Source organism: Pistacia vera, unplaced genomic scaffold (assembly GCF_008641045.1).
Source record: "Pistacia vera cultivar Batoury unplaced genomic scaffold, PisVer_v2 Contig279, whole genome shotgun sequence".
Taxonomy (NCBI): Eukaryota; Viridiplantae; Streptophyta; class Magnoliopsida; order Sapindales; family Anacardiaceae; genus Pistacia; species Pistacia vera.
The window spans coordinates 30435-49315 of NW_022196089.1; the positions used below are offsets into that span (position 1 = coordinate 30435).

An 18881-nucleotide genomic window follows, 5' to 3' on the forward strand; every position below is an offset into this window, starting at 1 on the left:
TTTTAAGTAAATGAGAGAGGTTAATAATTGGGCAAAGACAAATTTTGATAATTGCAGCTGCAAATATGTCACCAACTGGCGGCAAAACATTAGTCCAGTTGTTGTCTTTTATTATTTTCAAAAGTAAAACTCTTGTTGAAGTTATTGATAGTGCATGAACGATAAACCAACTAGTTTAACTTGACTAATGATTGCCCTTAAAGGCTAAATCCATTCAATTCTCTCGTGCTTTGTGGTTGTTTTTTACTGTGCAAACAAGTAATGCACAATGAAATAAACTATTTTCAATTAGATGAGTAATGAAAACCCCAACCCAAGATGGATATTAATATTAATAATATAAAAATTGATAAATAAATAACAACATGTGACTAAGTTAAATATGAACAAAGAAAACAGTGTATATATATGGTCTTCTTGTGTAAATAATCATAAAAAGTTGCTGTCAAATCTCAACACTATGTTTAGTAATAGTTATAGTTGGGCTTATAAAGTAGACCCAACTAATACTAAACACTAACACACATACACTATCAATCAAACAAACGACAAAGCCTAAACCCCATATACATTTCTCTAGTCTTCAGTCTTCGCTCTCGCTCTCGCTCTCGCTCTCCCCAAAACCCATCCGCCGCTTCCTATCCCAAACGTATTCTCTACCAATCAACCACCACCACCGTCCTTTCTCGGTGGTGCCTGCATTCGCCATCGAACCCTACCTTACCCTACCCCCCTTCCCGATAATGGCGGCCAACGCTGCTCCCTCCGACCTTTCTGACGGCCCTGTCCTTAATGTTATCAACAAACGTCTCCGTGCCCTCCGCAAAAAATTAAACCGCATCACCCAAATGGAAGACGCCCTTTCCCAAGGCAAAACCCTCAACAAAGAACAAGAGGATGTCCTCCGCTCTAAGCCCCAAGTCACCTCTCTTATCGACGAACTCGAGAAGCTTCGTCTTCCTTTAGCATCCGCTGTCTCCGAGGAACTCGCCCTTCATACCACCAACAACAACTCATCCTCACCTCCACTTAACCAACCCGACGCCGTAATTAACCAACCCCTACAAGTAGATAACGATGTCGTTTTGTCTGATCTGCTCAACTTGCTGTATTTCGGGTCTTTGTTTGATGTGAAGTCGCAGAGTGATTTCACCGCCACTATGTTGACCAGAACGCACGAGAGAGGCTGTTGTTTGACGTACGATTACGTGACTGATGACGCTACTGATCTGCTTGGCGAGAGGGATTTAGATATGATCTCAATGCTCAGTGGATTGTTGGTCTCGCGACCAATTGACTCGAGCTTGTCTCACAAGAACGCGTTGCAGCGCTGTATTGAGCACGCCAGGCTCTGGCTTGCGAACGCTGACCAGCCTATTGAGCCCAATGCTAATGTCACTTGTAAAGTTTCAAACTTTTGTGCTCTTTTCTAGGTTTTGTTTTATTTTCTTCGCCTGATTTTGGTTTTTGGGTTTCTGTAGATGCAGAATTGAGGGAAAGGCTTAACAAGATTATGGGTTCAGATTATTTTACGACCACGCCGGAGATGAAAGCGCCTGTGGAAATGGCTGCAGCAGCCAATTATGGCTCTTTTCAGGTGCCAATACATGGTTCTGTTGTTCCAGTTTCAGTGCCAGTGCAGGTGGAAGGTTCAGCTGTACAGTATGAGGAGAAGGTATTGCTTAACTTATTTAGTTTTCCTTTATGAAAATAATTGTCTGTGGAGTTTTGGTATAGTGCTCAGACGTTCTATTCATTGATTGTAATTTTTCTTTTTGGTTACTTCTATTCATTGTTATTGTGTTTGTGTGATAGGATAAGGTTTTTTTTTTGGTTGGTTAATGTGGTGCTGTATGTTTTGGTCTTGTTCAGTGAAGCTTTTGTTCCCAAGTTACATTAGGGCATGATGAAAGTTTGTGGAAATTATATTTTCTGCCACAAAGTTAATCCTTGAAAGAAGCCTATATGTTGTTTTCTATCACCTAATTGTGGTTGCTGCTGGCTTGCCTTGATATTGACTAGATTACAACTTGATTCATTTCTCATCTATAAGTGTGCAAAAATGGGTAAAAGAATTTTTATAAGTACTTCTTATAGAGTGGAGATTGTTAAGTACCTCGTATCTTTTTCAAACTAGACATGTAAAAAGGATAATCAATTCTGAACCACTTTGTAAATAGCTTTTTGGTACTGTTGAGGATGGAACTTTTGACATTGTCTTATTTTATGACATATTTGTTGACTTCTTATAGAGTGAGATTGTTAAGTACCTCGTATCTTTCTTTCAAACTAGACATGTAAAAAGAATAGTCAATTCTGAACCACTTTGTAAATAGCTTTTTGGTACTGTTGAGGATGGAACTTTTGACATTGTCTTATTTTATGACATATTTGTTGAAGTACATGTTGAACAAGGTTTTTCTATAGCCTGTTGTGTGTTGCATTGTCAGCATTGAACTGCGATATCTCTGTAAGATATGTTCAAAGTTTCTATCTTGTAAACATGGGTGTGCCGAGAGATTTGTGGTGTGGTCTCTGTAGATCTGTTTGAAAAATCTATTCAAACCAAATTCTCCCTACACTAGTGTGAGTGTCATTTGATCTGAAGTCCTCATTTACAACTCCAAGAAATCGAGCCAATTGAAATTGCCAGTACTAACAGTGTTGAGTATTAGTGTTTTGTACAATTATTCTTGCTATTGATACTTAAAGAAATAAGAAGTGTTTGAATATTTATTGGCTTGTTTGGTAACGTTCTCATTATTTCCCTTTTCTTGTGATCCTCCCATATTGCCCATTTACATTGTTGATTGCTTATTGATTTAAGGAGAGAAGTGATCATATATGAACATGAATGGTTTTGCATGGATTGACTGTTGAAGTTGATCCCAACTACTTTGGGATTGTGGTTTAATTGAGTTTGAGTTGGGTTGTCTTGGAGTCATTTCATTTATTTTTTTAGTGTACTTGTTAAGATCTAGCTTTTCACATAAATGCATGAAGAAAAGGAATGACAAGAAATCTCCAAAGTTAACCCTTAGAAAACTCAATATGCAGCTTTCCAGTTTTCTGGCCGAAATTAAATTGCATGACCTTAATCAGTACATTTTTGCTGTCCTATATAATCTAGCATAATTACTTTTGTCTGTGTATTTATATTTTCCAGCTTGGTAAGGGAAAACACATATAATATTGATTTTAAGGGCCACAAATTTTGTGTATCCAGTTTTTGAGAGCTCTTTCTTGAAAAAAGAAATTGTTAAAGCGTGGACTAATTGCTTATCATTCTAGTAAGAAGAGAACGGAAAATACTTTGGTGAGTGTTTTAATTCATCTGTCAAGGATCAAGGAAAAGTGCAACTGAAAGTTAGGTCATGGAGTAGTTTAATGCTGTTTAGTAAGCAAGTGTCATGCTTGGCTTAGATTAAACTGAGCAAAAAGTTGAAACTATAATTGTCTAAGAGAGGTTGAAGGGATTGCAGATGGTATTTTGGATAAGTTTTGAAGGTTCCCTCTCTCTTATTTGTTATGCTGGTGATTCTATTGCTTGGTTGTGTATGATAACACAACATTAAAACTACAATTTTGAGCTATCCAATTAATTTAACACTTAAGATTGTTTTGCGTTAACTTTTGACAATTTAGGGTCTCGTGATTCCAGGGCCTTTTTTATGTCTTGAGTCTTTAGTTATTTCTCATTTTTAAGCTGTCTATATAGATATAGTGTGGACTGCATGCTCACTTCTTTGTAACACTTTCCGACAGTGGTTTTGCCCATGGTATAATAACTTTCTTCTAAGAACCATCCAAAATTGAGGATGCTGTTATTTTTGTTATAGATTGGACTTCCTTTCTCGAAATGGAACCAAAATCCTTGGATGCTGGAATATTATGTTTAAACGGTGATGAGTCAGGTCCTGTGGGAAGTCTAACCATTCAGTTGTGTCCAAATATTTGTGCATATTCTTACCCAGTGTTATGAAAAAGATATACCATGCTGAGTGCGGATTGAAGAAATCGGATTCCTTGAAATTTTGTCAATGCTTTCACTATCTGTTTTTTCATGTTTCATGGGCTTATGATGACTGGTTCAACTATTATTCATGTACTTGTATGCGCATGGTTAAATTATTTGAACATAGCCATTGTCTTGCAATCTAGTTATTCATTTTTTAAAATTTATTCTGTTCATACAAATGCATATTTTTCTGTGTATGCACGTGCATGTTAGATTACCTATATATTTATGTTATTTGCAAGTTACAGTTTGTACTCTTCGGTTTCCTCATGATGTGACCAATGCATTTTAATTATCTGTGGCATTTATGAGGCATATCTCAGTTCTTGCATGTTTATGCTTTTGTAGAATCACTTGTTTCCTTTATACTTTCTGATTTCTCTCTTGAATTATATGTTTTTGGCTTTAGCTATGCTTAAGAAGTTTTGTTATACATCTGGTCAGGTTTCTAATTTTTACAGCATTTATGGTTTAAAGCTTTTATTGAATTGATATGGTTTGCATAACTTTTTTTCTTTATATAGTAAATGTTACAGTTTGCAAATCTAGTTGCATAGATTATTGAATAGTATTGAGAGGACAAATTAAAACGCAATTTATCCTAAGCATTTCAATCAGACAGTTGCTGGTTGTTCACCCAAACAGATCTTTTATTTTAGCCATAATCACTTTTTACTCAATCTGGGCTGTTATTTTTCACGTGACTTGTGTTTTGATGAGTTATCTGTGCATTTACCTTCACAAACTTTCTCCCTGAGAGTTCTATTTTTGTATGCTGTGTTTGTGTTTGGTGGGCACTTCTTAACATCATGGGAACAGTCTAGTGTTTCTTAAATCTTTTGGATGTTTCCTGGTGGAGATCCTTCTGCAATGATTAAGCTGAAGAGAATGTGTTTCTGTCTTTGCTGGTTTTCTTTCTTTTTTTTTTTTTTTTTTTTTTTTTCCATAATCTCAAGAACCGAAAGTGTATTGGTTCACTTATATTTAGACATATATTGGTTCACTTATATTTAGACATATAATAAATTTTATTCTCTTTTCAGGATGAAGACACCATGAATTATCAAGAACATGAAACTGGGGATAATCAATCTAGTCCTGCTGAGGAACTTCAAAAGGTGCTTTTAGTTAGCCATGAGATAAACTTTTTCCTGTCAATTTTTTTTCTTCTTCCAATCTGATTGAATTTGGTTGGATTCTGCATTGCAGGATGAATTGGAGACAGAAAACCTTCCAGAAGGTGTCTCAGTCCAAGAAGAACAGGTCAAAGACGAGGCAGAGTTGGAGCAAAATCATGGAGATGGAGAGCCTAAGGAGCAACAACAGTATGTTCCCCGAAGACCCTATCAGAATCAAAGAGGTGGTCGCGGCGGTGGTGCTGGTGCTGGTGGCCGTAGGGGCTATTCAAATGGTCGTGGAGGTCGTGGCAGTGGCAGAGGAGGTGGAGGCTACCAGAATGGCCGCAACCAATATTATGATCAGCCTGGTAACTATTATCCAAGGAACTACTATAACAATAGGGGAAGGGGAGGCAGGGGTGGTGGGCACCCTTACAATAACCATGGTGGGGCAGTTCAAGGTGGTTATGCAGCAGCTGACCTTGGTGTGAAATCATGATATCATCCCTGGTTAGGTGTCTATAGGGTGTCTGATTACTAGCTTATGTGGTGGGTGGTAAAAATGTTCTTTTCCTTTTTGAGACTTGCATGAAACATGAAACATGGTTTTAATGTGGGTTGATGTCTCGTTAAAAGCCCATCCAGGTTACCCCTTTTATTTTTGTAGTTGAGTTAATCGAGGATATTTATCAAATGGAAAACCAGATAAGAGTTGGGTAATTATTTTTACCATAAAATTTCTTGAAGTATTCACGATTGGATTTGGTGCCAACTAATCATCTTAAAGTGGAACTTCCATTCAATCTTATAATCCGTTTTCTGAACATAAAGCGGTGACTAGGGGTGTAGCCGAGCCGAGCCGTTCGCGAACGGCTCGAGCTCGGCTTGAGAAAAGCTCGAGTTTTGCTCGGCTCGATTTGAGCTGAGCTCGAGCTGCTCAAGTGCCTTTCGAGCCGAGTCCAAGCCACCCAGTGCTCGGCTCAATAGGCTCGTGAGCCTCCATGGCTCGAAAGGGTATGAGTGTAAGTTTTTTAAATATAAGGTGTAAGTTTTTCAAGTATAGGGGTGTCTATGTAATTTATTATTTTACATATAAATTGTTTATTCTAAAAACCCTAGCACATTTTTCATCACAATCGCACTTCTTCTCCTTTCTTTTCTTTTTTCTTTTCTCCTTATTTCCATCACAGCCGCACTTCTTCTTTCCTTCTTCTTTCTCTTTCCTTCTTCTTTCCTTTAGCTCTTCTACCTCAAATCTATGGCATTACAAATCTTGTCTTACTCTCCCTTCTCCAAGCTGTTTTTTCTTCTTAAAAAATGAGACTGTTGCTCTTACATTATCGTTAAGGTTTTGAAGAATCTAGTCGGTTAGCTTTAGATTGTTTTTTTTTTTTTTTTTTTTTTTTTAAAGATTATTGGTGGATTGTTTTGGATTAAAGTCTGTTAAACGAGTCGAGCTCGAGCCGAGCTTCGAGCTCAGCAAATCATTTCAAGTCGAGCTTCGAGCTTGGTTTTTAGAGCTCGTCAAATCCAAGCTCGAGCTCAAGTTTGTTAAATTTTCTCGAACTGAGTGTCGAGTCCTATAGTCTTTGGCTCGGCTCTTATACACCCTTAGCGATGACCCTTGAGCCTCGTATATGAACTATGAAGAATCTATAGGTAACAGGACATTCAGGACGAGCATCTGGTCTGCTGTATGAAACGGTTTCAAACTGGCAAATCATACTTCAATTTGCGGATTTTTTTTGGTTTCAACTAGTAACATATGACATGTGGACCGCATATTGATATTTGTCGAAATCCAAGTTTGCGGCTGTGGCATTGGGTATATTACCTTTCCCTGTAATGATTGTGGAGATTAAGGGTGCATCAGAGAAATCATCAATCAAAGTCATACAGATACTGTCGTAATCATGTCTGCAACTTCGAATAAACGAGAAAACTTGAAATCAATTACAGAATGAGAGAGAATTAGAGTCTGAACCAATAAATGGTATGACAAAAACTTATGATCAACTGTAAAAAGGGTCTTGGAGCCAATTGGGTGTTTAACAAAATGACATATATAGTTATATACAACGAGTAGTCTTACACGGACAAAGACTTTTTATTTATTTTTTCTCATAAACGCGATGTGTCATCTTATAATGGGTTTGGTTTATCTAACAATAAGTCATATTTATCCAACAATGAGTCATGTTTGATCAAATACAAATTAACCAATTACAAACTGTTACTTTATATTTATGGAAGAAATTAATGAAAAATATGTATTTATTAATATACCACTGAACTCAAACAAGTTAAATCAATAAATTCCTGCATGCATGGTCCATCATGTTAAATCAATATATTCCTGCATGCATGGTCCATCATGTCATTGTCTTAATTAAGAATAAGATGCTAGATAATGACTGCACTAATAATTAAAAAAACATACCAATAACATCAATTGAGGGCGCTCAGAATGTCAGAACTACGATTCTACTGCCGACCTCAAATGTCGTATTGGCTTTTGCTATGATCTTGTCAAAAGCATCTTTTCCTCTCTAATTTAACAAATACGGTTATCCCCGAAGGAATTAAATGTAAGAATGACCTCAAGTTTATAGCTTTTCAATTGTCACTATAACTTCTACCTCTACCTCTGCCTTTTTTTTTTTTTTTTTCTTTTTACTTTTCTTGTAAAAAGTTGGTTTTTAAGTGAACTATGATGGTTTCTCATTATCTTGCTATTGGCTATAATAAGAGTGTTACACAAGACCAGTAATGTTGTTGTTCTTGTACTTGAATATATAAAAAAAATAAGATGCTCCACTTTTAAATATAGGACCATTAGATATATAAAGGAAGATGCTCTCTCAGTGGCTACAAAATTAAAATGGCTTACGCATCTTCTATTTCTGCATATTTTCTATGTGCCTACGTACATTTACAAATCACAACTGTTATGGCCATTTCCCATTTCCCCATTCTCCTAATCAGTTGACTTCACTTTCCCCATTAATACATTATTTAAATGCCGTATTTGACATCATTTTATACTTGTCAACGTTTCTTTTTAACTAAGTTGTGTTTGTATAAATTCTTTCAAAAGATTAACTGCTCCTTTATTATCTGTCGACAACTCAAACATGTCGTAATGGTTATTACCTTCTATTAGTTCCTTAGTTCAATACAGCTAATAATTCTCACTAACTCAAATTGTTACAGGATGGTTTGATATGGTTAGATTCTCAGGAAAATTCATTACAAAATCAATAAAAAATTACGAACTCTAATGCGTTACAATGGATGGCCAGTAACAAAAGAATCCTTTTCGCAGAATCAAGCCGTATAATTTCATTTTATTTAGTCATTAATTCTTGCGGCCATGAGATTAAGATTATGAAGATAATATGCTAGAAGTATAGAACCAAATACCGACAATCATATATAGTTTTTAAAAAATGAATAGCCACTATCATGGAATCGAAGCTTGATGCGATCATGACAACATGAGTCATATAAAGCCATCCCCACCACCACACTCTCAACTCCAAACCAAATTCAATCTTCTCCTCTTGTAAGTTGTAAGCAACTTTTTCTTTGAGAAATTAATTAAGCACCAACTTAGCTTAATTTTTTTTCTTCTAAAGATGGGAGCAAACATGTCTGACTTCGAGAACCCACATGGATTTAGCCCTGTAAAAACCAACCAGCTTATAGAGTGTCATTCCAAGAACCAATGGAAGGCTCAATTTGATGCCAACAAAGAAACTAGCAAGCTGGTGAGTAGCCATTTCTTTTCTTTATATACATGGGAGTTATATTTGATTGTTTAATATTAAATGGTTTAACGTGGTTTTTGATTTTTTTGGTGAAGACGGTGGTTTATTTCACGGCTACATGGTGTGGACCTTGTAAATTCTTGGAACCGTATATCAAAGAGTTAGCTGCCAAGTATTCAGACGTCTTGTTTATCAAGATTGATATCGATAAGCTGGCGGTAAGTAATTAAAACTCTTAATTATATAAAATAGGTTGCTTGATTATCATGCTTATAATATTTTAATGGAAATGAACAGGCAGTGGCAAGGGAATTTGAGCTGATTGATGTGGTGCCAACCATGGCTTTTGTTAAGAAAGGGAAAGAAATTGATAGGGTAGTGGGAGCCAAAAAGGAAGAAGTGCAGATGAAGATTGAGAAACACAGGACATTTTAATTAGGATTTACAAATCTAAATGCTGCTGCCTTAAATTAAAAGCAAGGCTCTACAGACTACAAACAATAAGTGGCTGAAACTCATGGCCACCATCATCACAATTAACTCATCGCCATTTGCTTTGCTAAATAAAATTGTCATTTCTTTAATTTTCATATTATTGTAGCTGTAGTTTGTTGAAGCTATAGACTACAAACAATATGTATGTTTTACTATCATTCCTGCTTCTTGTAAGGATTTGATTAAGGATAATTAATACATTACTGTTTAATTTGCAATTTGTTTTTAATTAGAAACCAGAAACAAAATAAAATCTATAAGATATAATCCTGAAAATAATAAAGTGCAGATGGTTTTGTTGGGCGATTCCAACTCTCTTATATGTTATGCTGGATGTTGTAACTAAAGCCTAACTTATCAATCACACATACGCACAATCAAGAATCAAGAATCAACACCAGAGGTTTTACCGTGGTTCACCTATTCAATTTATATAGGCTACATTCATGTTGAGCTCCGGAAATAGAGAGCTCACTACACTAATCTTTAATTGAAAACATTTTACAATCACTCTAGATCAACCTAATTTGAGCAACCCTTAAACCAAACCAAATTGTAACTTCTAATCCTAGAGATATCCTCCCTGGAATCTCTAAACCTTGAGAGAGCTATAACCCTCACAGAGTGACAAGATCCTATCGCTCAATCTTTACAAGTCACACAAATTTGATTCAAGATCGTAAACTCTAATAGAGAACTCTCACTTGCTCAATGTCAAAAACGCACAAGAAGCCTCTACTTGAATCTGAATATTGAGCTGCTTTTATAGAGTTGATTGGAATTGATGATTACAGCCGTTGGATCTTTGTTTGATCAATGGTCTGAACTTATCCACACAAAATGACATCGCACCACTAACTCCAAAACGACGCAGCTTCAAGTCTTCACTCAACAATCTCCACTCTGAAGACTTGAAACTATATTAGTGCAGATTGCTCACAACCAAATCCCTCATCACTCTGGTCACTCCTGCCTATTTTATAAACAGTAAGTCCAAGCAGTGCTTGAACTTGGTAGGAGTGACTATCTTAGTGCCCATGTCTACTGGGTTGTCTTCTGTGTTAACCTTCTTCAAATCAATTGTTCCTTGTGTGACCAGGTCTCTTAAAAAATGGAAGCGCAAGTCCATGTGTTTGGTCCTTTCGTGGTAAACATGATTTTTACTTAGATGAATCGCGCTTTGGCTGTCTGACTAAATAATCTCTTTCCCATTAGTCAAACTTGCCTCAGACATAATTCCCTTCAGCTATAATGCTTCTTTAAACACATCGACAATTGCCACATACTCAACTTTAGTCGACGAGAGAGTCACAATAAGTTGTAGTTGAGTCTTCCAGCTTATGCCGTTGCCTCCAAGGGTGAAGTAGTAAGATGGGAATATGTTACGTTGTTGTAAAAAATGCAGCAGTCTGTTGCAAGCTGTATAAATATTCTTAGCATTTCAATTTGTCACTATTGTATAAAGAAAGAAAGAAAGAAAGAAAGAAATGCCTCCAGGAATATTCTTTTTTCTGTAAAAGAGTTGGTTCTTGAGTGGGTATGAAGAACTCAAATTCATGAGAGAAAACATTCTGATTATTTCCAACCCCACAAAAAATATTTACGTTAGAATATGATAAAAAATTTCTGTCTTTAAGAGGTTAGCATGGAGTGTTCTGTTCTGTTATAAGAGTGTTCGATAGGACCAGTATTTTAAAAGAATATAAAAGATGCTCCATTTTTTACATAGAGGATCATTAATTATATAAAGGAAGGAAGATGCTTTCCCAGTAGCCACAGAATTAAGGGTAGAAGATGGTTAGATTCGTCGGTGGGCAGCAGCAAGAGCAACAGATTAAAAATTAACCAATTTTATTTAATTAATTCTCAAACACGTTGCATTTTTTAATGCACCCACTCTCAACTCATAAGATGCTCCATTTTTGCATATAGGACCATTAATTGTATAAAGGAAGAAGCTCTCTAGTAGTCACATACTTTTATGAATTTGTTCAGTCTTTTAGAAAAATATTGAAAAGCATTAATTTAAATGTGTATTCAAAAAATAAAAATGCAGTGGACATATTTGTTTCAAAATATTATTTTATAATAATTATTAATTATACTTTTTGCATTATTTTATTATTTATTCAATATTAATAACTTTATAATTTATTAATAATTTGATTAAATATGTACTCGTTACCCCTTTTTGTGAATTTTTTAAAGTTTGCAATTAAAAGTAAGAAACCAATGTTCACATTATGTGTGTGTGTGTATAATGAAATATTAATAGAAGTACCTATATATAGTGAGTATATGACTTAAATTATGTGTGAGAATTGGCAATTATTGTAATTTTATTGAGTTCATATAAAATATGATTTATACAACTAAGATACTACTTAATTAACAACAACAAAAAATAATAATAATTTATCATGATAATTTTACGGCAACATCAAAAGTTATATTAATAATTAATCTATTAATGATTTACACACTAATTGTTATATAATGTTTAATGAAATTTTTATATTGTTTTTCAACATATATATGTATAATAACAAATAAAAACTATGGCTCTATGTATGAGAGTCTATAATTTTAGTTTTGGAACTCTTTAAAATTGATGAAAAAAAAATATGTGATTGCATTTAGAAAATGGAGTTGAAAGTTGAAACTTAAAACAAATTAAATAAAATCTAAAATAAATAGAATTGAATTCGAAGCTAACAAAATCGAGTACTATTAACATTTTATTTAATTTTTTTTTAAAAAAAATTGATTGATATATAAAATAAAACCCCTAAAATAAAAAAAATATTGGACTCAAAATCAACAAAATTGGGTACCATTAACATTGGACTTGAAATATTCAACGTGCAATTTAATCCATTAATAGTATTTAAAACTAAAGATAACGTAAATGAAACATACAATTTAAAACTTGAATATTGTAATCTCAAACTTGAAACTATATATATTTGATACGAAAAAAACAATTAAATTGAAACTAATAATATGTTACTTGAAACATTTAACGCAATTGAAATCTTGATAATAAAAATGATGCTATTAACATAACATGAAACTTTTTACATTACTTCAAAATTTTACAATTCCGAATAAATTAATTTATTATTTATAAAATTATTTTCGTTATCTTTAAAAAATGAATTTTAAATATATTTAATATTTTCAATTAAAAATTAATTAAAAAAAAAAAAGAATAAACTATATGAAATTGTCAACGTATTATATGAATATTTTAACATCAAATTTGTAACTATATGAACTTGATGCAAATAAACATTTAAATTGAAATGTAAAATGTAAAACCTAAAATAAATAACATTGACACCATTAACATTGTAATTGAAATACTTAATATATTTATTGAAACATATAAATAGAACTTGAAATGTAAAATAATATATTTGCAAGTCAAAATGTAAAACCTGCAATTATTAACCTTAAACTTGAAAATTGAAGGGATTTGGAAACAAAAACGTTATATTTGAGACTAACAATTCACAGTTAAAACTTTTAACATTGATTTGAAACCTATAAATAAAACTCAAAACCAAGAGCAATATATATGAGATCTATAACACAGAACTTATTACTATAAACATTGAACGTGAAATTTGAGAGACTTGATACCAAATATTTCGGGTTAGGAAACTAATACTAATAATGTAAATATTAATTGAACCTGTTGTGCAGGAAAATCCGACCTACCTTGAGCCCAAAAAGGACGCTGAGGATCCTAGCTCGCACACCACACACAATCATTCGAGCAAGAAGTTTTCTTGAGACCCACGATAAAACTTGTGACTAGAAAACCAAGTGTCAACAGGTTAACACAAAGCGCAACACCTAACAAGCTTGCCAGACCGCATGAGCACCACATGTAGTACATGCAGTTGCTTGGCCTACATCACTAACTCTCTGACAAACTTCGATTAACCACAATTGTAATCACCACTAAACACAATATGGCCTAACTTCCTAGATCGCCCAATTGGTGTTAGAGCAAACAACAATCATTTCGCTGACGCCAACATACACTAAATACCATTATTGAGACTCCTATAAATACCAAGTTGCAGTCCCGAAAAAGGGGGTTCGAAGGTCCAGAGGAAAAAGGGCTTAGGAGTAGAGAAAAAGTAGGCAATCAGTTATAGTCATCTCACTGAGATAACCTCTGTAATCATTCACTAATTCCTGTTGAATTTTCTTAATTCTTGGTGCGAGTACAATTTAGTGTTAACAACTTTAATAGATTGGTGTGAGTACAATCTTGGTGACAATGTTTATGTCAAGGTAACTTCTTAATTCTTTAACTTCCGTCCATTGAAAGTGTTTCCATTGTGTTCATATGTGAGAAGCACAAGCACATGCTAACATTATAAAAATTATATGTAAACTATATTTAATGGGGCATATGGATGTTTGTCAAATATTCCATGCAAATCAACTAAAGAACATAGCATGCATATATGTTAGTACAACTAAAAGAGTACTGAACGACAACAGACCCTTGAAATCTTAATAAAAGAGTTAAAAGATCAATAACTTAGTACTTATAATTAGACCTGGCAAAACGGGTCTGGACTCGCGGGTCAACCCTAAACCCGGATAAAAAATATAGGGTGTGGGTCTTTATTATTAAACTCGTTTTTCTTCTACCCGTACCCGGCCCAACTCGTTTTGCCAACGGGTCAAGCGGGTACACCTGCGGGTGCCCGCAGGCACCCGTTTGTTTTTTTTCCTTTTCCTTTGTTTTTTTTCCTTTTCCTTTTGCTTTTGCAGGGATACCCTAAATTCTAAATTGGGTTTGGCCATGTTTTTGCCCCAAATCGCAAAATCCCTAACTCTCAAACTCATTGTCGCCGCTTCTCCTATCTTTGTTTCTCATCAGCACAAAAGGACTCTGCAAATAAACCTAACAACAAAACAAAAACATAAATCACACAAATTCAAAAATCTAAAGAAAAAATTCAATCGAACAAAAACAAAAATCCAAAAACCCAACGGAAAAATTCAATCAAACCTGGTGATTAAAGTCAGATGATTAATTCTATCTGGTGATGCGATCGAGGATGCGTTGCAGCCTACAGGGCAGCAGGTGGCATGTGGGATGTGGGGAGTGGAAGTGGAGGTGATTAAAGTCAGAGTTAGGTTTTGGTTGGGATGAAGACTGAAGAGTGGAGAATCTGCGACAGAAGTTTCAAAAACTAAAGAGTATAATAGTTTTTATAAAGTAAAGAATGTCACTGATCTGGTAAACTGCAACGTATGTTGATCTGAAGTTCTAATGGCAGAGACCCGCTACACATCTCTCAAAATAGACCAACCTTTTCTAATTATATCATTGATCTTAACATCAATCAACTTTTGAACGTTTGGAGGGCAAAGCTCCGCTACATAGCTGTTTAGTTTTGTAGCTAGACTTGACTTCTCAAGCCCCTCTTCAGGTAAGTTTCCCATCAGAAGAAGGAAAGGATTTCGTTTGAGCTCAAATTTCTGCAGAATCACAACATTCAAAAGTTTGTGATGTTTTCAAGGTCTTTAACCAATAATTTTTTGTTGTAAACCGTGTCAATGGTATGATTATACAAAAATTAAAGAAGCCATACCATACTCAGATCTGTTCAATCTTTGCCTGTTTGCAGAGTCAATTCATTCTCAAACTGTTGCTTTTCTTCTGTAAATTTTTTCTTTTTTCATATTTTTGTATGTGGGGTTATTTGGTTGATAAGGAATGAAAGGAAAATCAATGAAGTTTTTTAATCTTTTTCTTTGTTAGGTTCTGGGTTTCTGTTTGGCTGGTGAGAAAACTTGGGAGAAAACGTCAGTTTATTTTTTCTGTTTGGTTGGTGACAAATTTTGCTCAAAAATGAAGATTTTAGGAAGATTTGGGGGTGTAACTGCAAAAATCTAAAACTGGTGTGAACAGTACGGGCACCCGCAGGTCCACCCGTACCCGTATAGGGTAGGGTGCGGGTCCAAAATATTGGGCCCCTTTAAATCGACCCGTTTTTGGGCCCGCACCCGTGAGACCCAACCCGCCCCGGCCCACCCACCCGTTTTGCCAGGTCTACTTATAATATATAATTGTGAGAACACAAAGCATTTGTGCAATGCAGTACTTTTTGGTTAGGTACTGACTTGGAGTTTAATGCATGATACACCTATGACTATTACTGATTCTTCTCTTTCATGACTAACCCACCATCCTTTTTCATGTGCTTCATCTTCCTTGGTACCAAAAACCCTGGACAAAGTTGTTTTTGTTGAGCAGAATGCAGTAGAAGCAGTTTTCAAAATGGTCAAAATTTCAGATTTCTGCAAAGACCAAAATGTTAGTTTCAAAAGTTAGCTTAAAGGACTAAAATGTAAAAATAAAAAGTAAAAGCAGGAGTGTTTTGCTTCCACAATACTGTCCTATTATCGATATTGAATATTTGTATAAACATTTTCACTTTTGTAGGTGTACTGGTAAATATTCAAGCTGTGCCGAGTCCTTGGTCAGTTGTAGTAGGCAATCAGTTGTAGCTTCAAATTTTCAAACAGATGACAAAAAGTACTGCTACCACTTTAAAAGTGATACCAAAACCACCAAGAGAATAAAGGCACACAACAAAAACATTGTCTAGCACTCTTTGTTAAACTATTCTTTCTGTTAAAACCCAAGCCTAATTGATCAATTCGCCAACACAAACAAACCACAAACAAGATTAAAGACTAAATCACACACACACAACAAGACAAGAATTTACCATGGTTCGTCTATCCAATATTGGATAGACTACGTCCACGTTGAGCTCTGAAATACGGATACTCACAGCAATAAAAGATTATCCAACAATTACAAGAAGAAATCCACACAATCTGCCGAAACAGAGCAACACTAGGCTTATTCGCTCAAGAACTTTCTACAATCTGCAAGAAAACCAGCCTCAAGAAGGGACCGCAACCTTCTATAATCTACCCAGATTACACCTAGAAATCCCATTGAAAAATACCCAAGACAATTGCTCTAAAAATCGCAAGAACCCTAACTGTTACAGACTTGAAAACGTGACTTACAACACACTGTTGCTACTCGTTTTATATCAGCCCATATCAACAAATATCAGCCATTGGATCTGTCTTGATCTGACGACCCGAATTCATTCACGCAACTTAAATGAAACGACGCAGTTTTGGCTTCACAATACTTTCAGTATCCACCTTGAAGCCAACTCTCTTCCTTTCATTTTTTTCCCTTTCTTCTTTTCATTGCTGGACTTCTTTTTAGTGCAGTAAGCTATCCCATATTTCTTCTCAGCTCTAGGAAAAATGTCTATATGATGTGAAGCAAGTTCAAGCAGTGCTTGAACTTACTGCTTGAACTTGGCAGTGGTCACTACTTTGGTTCCCATGTCTGCTGGATTCTCTTCAGTAGATACCTTCAGAAGATTGATTTTTCCCTTTGCAATAAGGTCTCTGATGAAGTGATGCCTGACATCCACATGTTTTATTCGTTCGTGATACACCGGGTTCTTACTCAGGTGGATGGCACTCTGACTGTCGGAGTAAACTGTCTCTGTGCCATTAAATAGATCTGCTTCTTTCAGAATTCCTTGTAACCAAGTTGCTCCCTTGAATACATCTGAAACTGCTACATACTCTGCTTCAATAGTGGAAAGTGCAACCAGTGGTTGCAACTGTGCTTTCCAGCTAACACAGTTGCCTCCCAGTGTAAAGCAATATGTCGTGGTGGACTTCCTGGAGTCCCGATCACCTGCAAAATCGCATCTACATACCCAACCAGATCAAGTGATGCATATCTTTTACAGAAAATTAAACCAATCTGAACAGTGCCATTAATGTATCTCAACAGCCATTTTAAAGCATTCCAATGTTCATTTCTAGGTTGACATGAACCTGCTTAATAGAGATATTGCATATGCTAAATCAGGTCTGGTGGATATCATGGAATACATTACAGAACCTATGGCATTAGAATAAGGGACATTCTCCATTTTTAGCCTATCCGAATATGTTTTTAGGGATTGTGGCTTACTAAGTATGAAATGGTTTGCTAAGGGCATTGTTACTGCTTTGGATTCAGCCATACCAAAATTTGAAAACAAATTCTGTAAGTATGGGGATTGATGGAGTTTAAGGGTATTTGCACTTCTATCTCTATCAATCATCATTCCTAGTATTTTCTTTGCCTTCCCTAAGTCCTTCATATCAAATTCAGTATTTAATTTGGCCTTTAAAGCATTAATATGAGATATGGACTTACTAATTATTAACATGTCATCTAGATAAAATAGAAGATAAATTGGCATGTTATTCATACAGGCAAAATAGAAACAGTTGTCATACATGCTTCTAGTGAATCCATTTCCTATTATGAATGCATCAAACCTCTTATACCATTGCCTAGGGAACTGTTTAAGTCCATACAGAGATTTGTTCAGTAAGTATACATAATCAAGTAGTTTTTTATCCTTAAAACCTAAGGGTTGACTCATGAATATTTTTTCATCCAACTCACCATGCAAGAAAGCAGTTTTAACATTCAATTGTTCTATCTCTAAGTCATATTGTACAACAATTGCTAGCATGATTCTAATAGTTTTAAATTTAACTACTGGTGAAAATATTTCAGTGAAATCAATATCTGCCCTATGAGTGTAGCCCTTAGGCACTAACCTTGCTTTGAATCTTGGTGGATCAGATTCATCTATCCCTTCTTTCAGTTTGTACAGCCATTTGCATTCCACCAACTTCTGATTTTTTGGCTTTGGGACTAGTGTCCAGGTGTTGTTTGAGTGCAATGACTTCATCTCCTTTTCCATAGCAGCCACCCATTCTTTTCTATCCCTTGATCTCATTGCCTCATCATAAGTGTTAGGTTCTGATCGATGTACCTCTGAACTAGCTAGGAGGGCTGTATAAATCAGGTCAGCATAACTGTACCTTGTAGGAGGTCTGATCTCCCTCCTGACTTTGTCTTTGGCTAACTGATATTGGGCCAGATCACCATGCTAATCCACTTCAGCATTGTCAGAAGGGTCATCTTCATCCTCATGCTCTTGAGTTTACTGTGGCTGGTCTTCAAGTGGATTAGTCTCATCTGTTTGGTTGTAATGGTTAGGATTTGTTACAGGCTCCACCTCAAACTGAGTTGTCCTAGTTTGTCCAAAATTTTTAGAATCTTCTTGTGAGCTACCTACATTGTTAGTACCAGATTTGCAAGGAAAAACAACTTCACTGAAAATCACATCTCGACTAACAATTACCCTAACCCTTGGGGCAGCCATTTCCCACAGCCTGTAACCCTTAGTTCCCTCTTGATATCCTAAAAAAACACATTTAAGAGATCTTGGCTCTAACTTTCCATCTCTGGTATGTGCATATACAACACATCCAAAGACTCTTAGGTGTTCAAGAGATGGTCTCCTCCCAGACCACCTCTCTTCAGGGCACTTAAAG

General features: G+C 35.4%; 2 protein-coding genes across 2 annotated transcripts; both read left to right on the top strand.

Moving 5' to 3' along the window:
• Positions 1–540: 540 nt before the first annotated feature.
• Positions 541–5894, top strand: LOC116133994. The gene is made up of 4 exons (XM_031419649.1): positions 541–1401; positions 1482–1675; positions 5062–5136; positions 5228–5894. Exons 1-4 carry the CDS (start codon positions 744–746, stop codon positions 5633–5635), a joined length of 1335 nt encoding a protein of 444 aa, XP_031275509.1. The 5' UTR covers positions 541–743; the 3' UTR covers positions 5636–5894.
• Positions 5895–8654: 2760 nt separating this feature from the next.
• LOC116133997 (thioredoxin H7-like) lies at positions 8655–9612 on the top strand. The gene is made up of 3 exons (XM_031419651.1): positions 8655–8906; positions 9002–9124; positions 9204–9612. The coding sequence occupies exons 1-3, from the start codon at positions 8775–8777 to the stop codon at positions 9339–9341; spliced, it is 393 nt and encodes a 130-aa protein (XP_031275511.1). The 5' UTR covers positions 8655–8774; the 3' UTR covers positions 9342–9612.
• The last annotated feature ends 9269 nt before the right edge of the window (positions 9613–18881 follow it).

What these genes read in the sequence shown, in the direction of transcription:
- LOC116133994 (XM_031419649.1), top strand. Translation starts at nt 744, where the DNA reads ATGGCGGCCAACGCTGCTCCCTCCGACCTTTCTGACGGCCCTGTCCTT. An exon ending in CTGTACAGTATGAGGAGAAG is followed by an intron (nt 1,676 to 5,061) that starts GTATTGCTTAAC and finishes TTCTCTTTTCAG; the next exon opens with GATGAAGACACCATGAATTA. An exon ending in CTGCTGAGGAACTTCAAAAG is followed by an intron (nt 5,137 to 5,227) that starts GTGCTTTTAGTT and finishes TCTGCATTGCAG; the next exon opens with GATGAATTGGAGACAGAAAA.
- LOC116133997 (XM_031419651.1), top strand. Translation starts at nt 8,775, where the DNA reads ATGGGAGCAAACATGTCTGACTTCGAGAACCCACATGGATTTAGCCCT. An exon ending in ACAAAGAAACTAGCAAGCTG is followed by an intron (nt 8,907 to 9,001) that starts GTGAGTAGCCAT and finishes TTTTTGGTGAAG; the next exon opens with ACGGTGGTTTATTTCACGGC. An exon ending in TTGATATCGATAAGCTGGCG is followed by an intron (nt 9,125 to 9,203) that starts GTAAGTAATTAA and finishes GGAAATGAACAG; the next exon opens with GCAGTGGCAAGGGAATTTGA.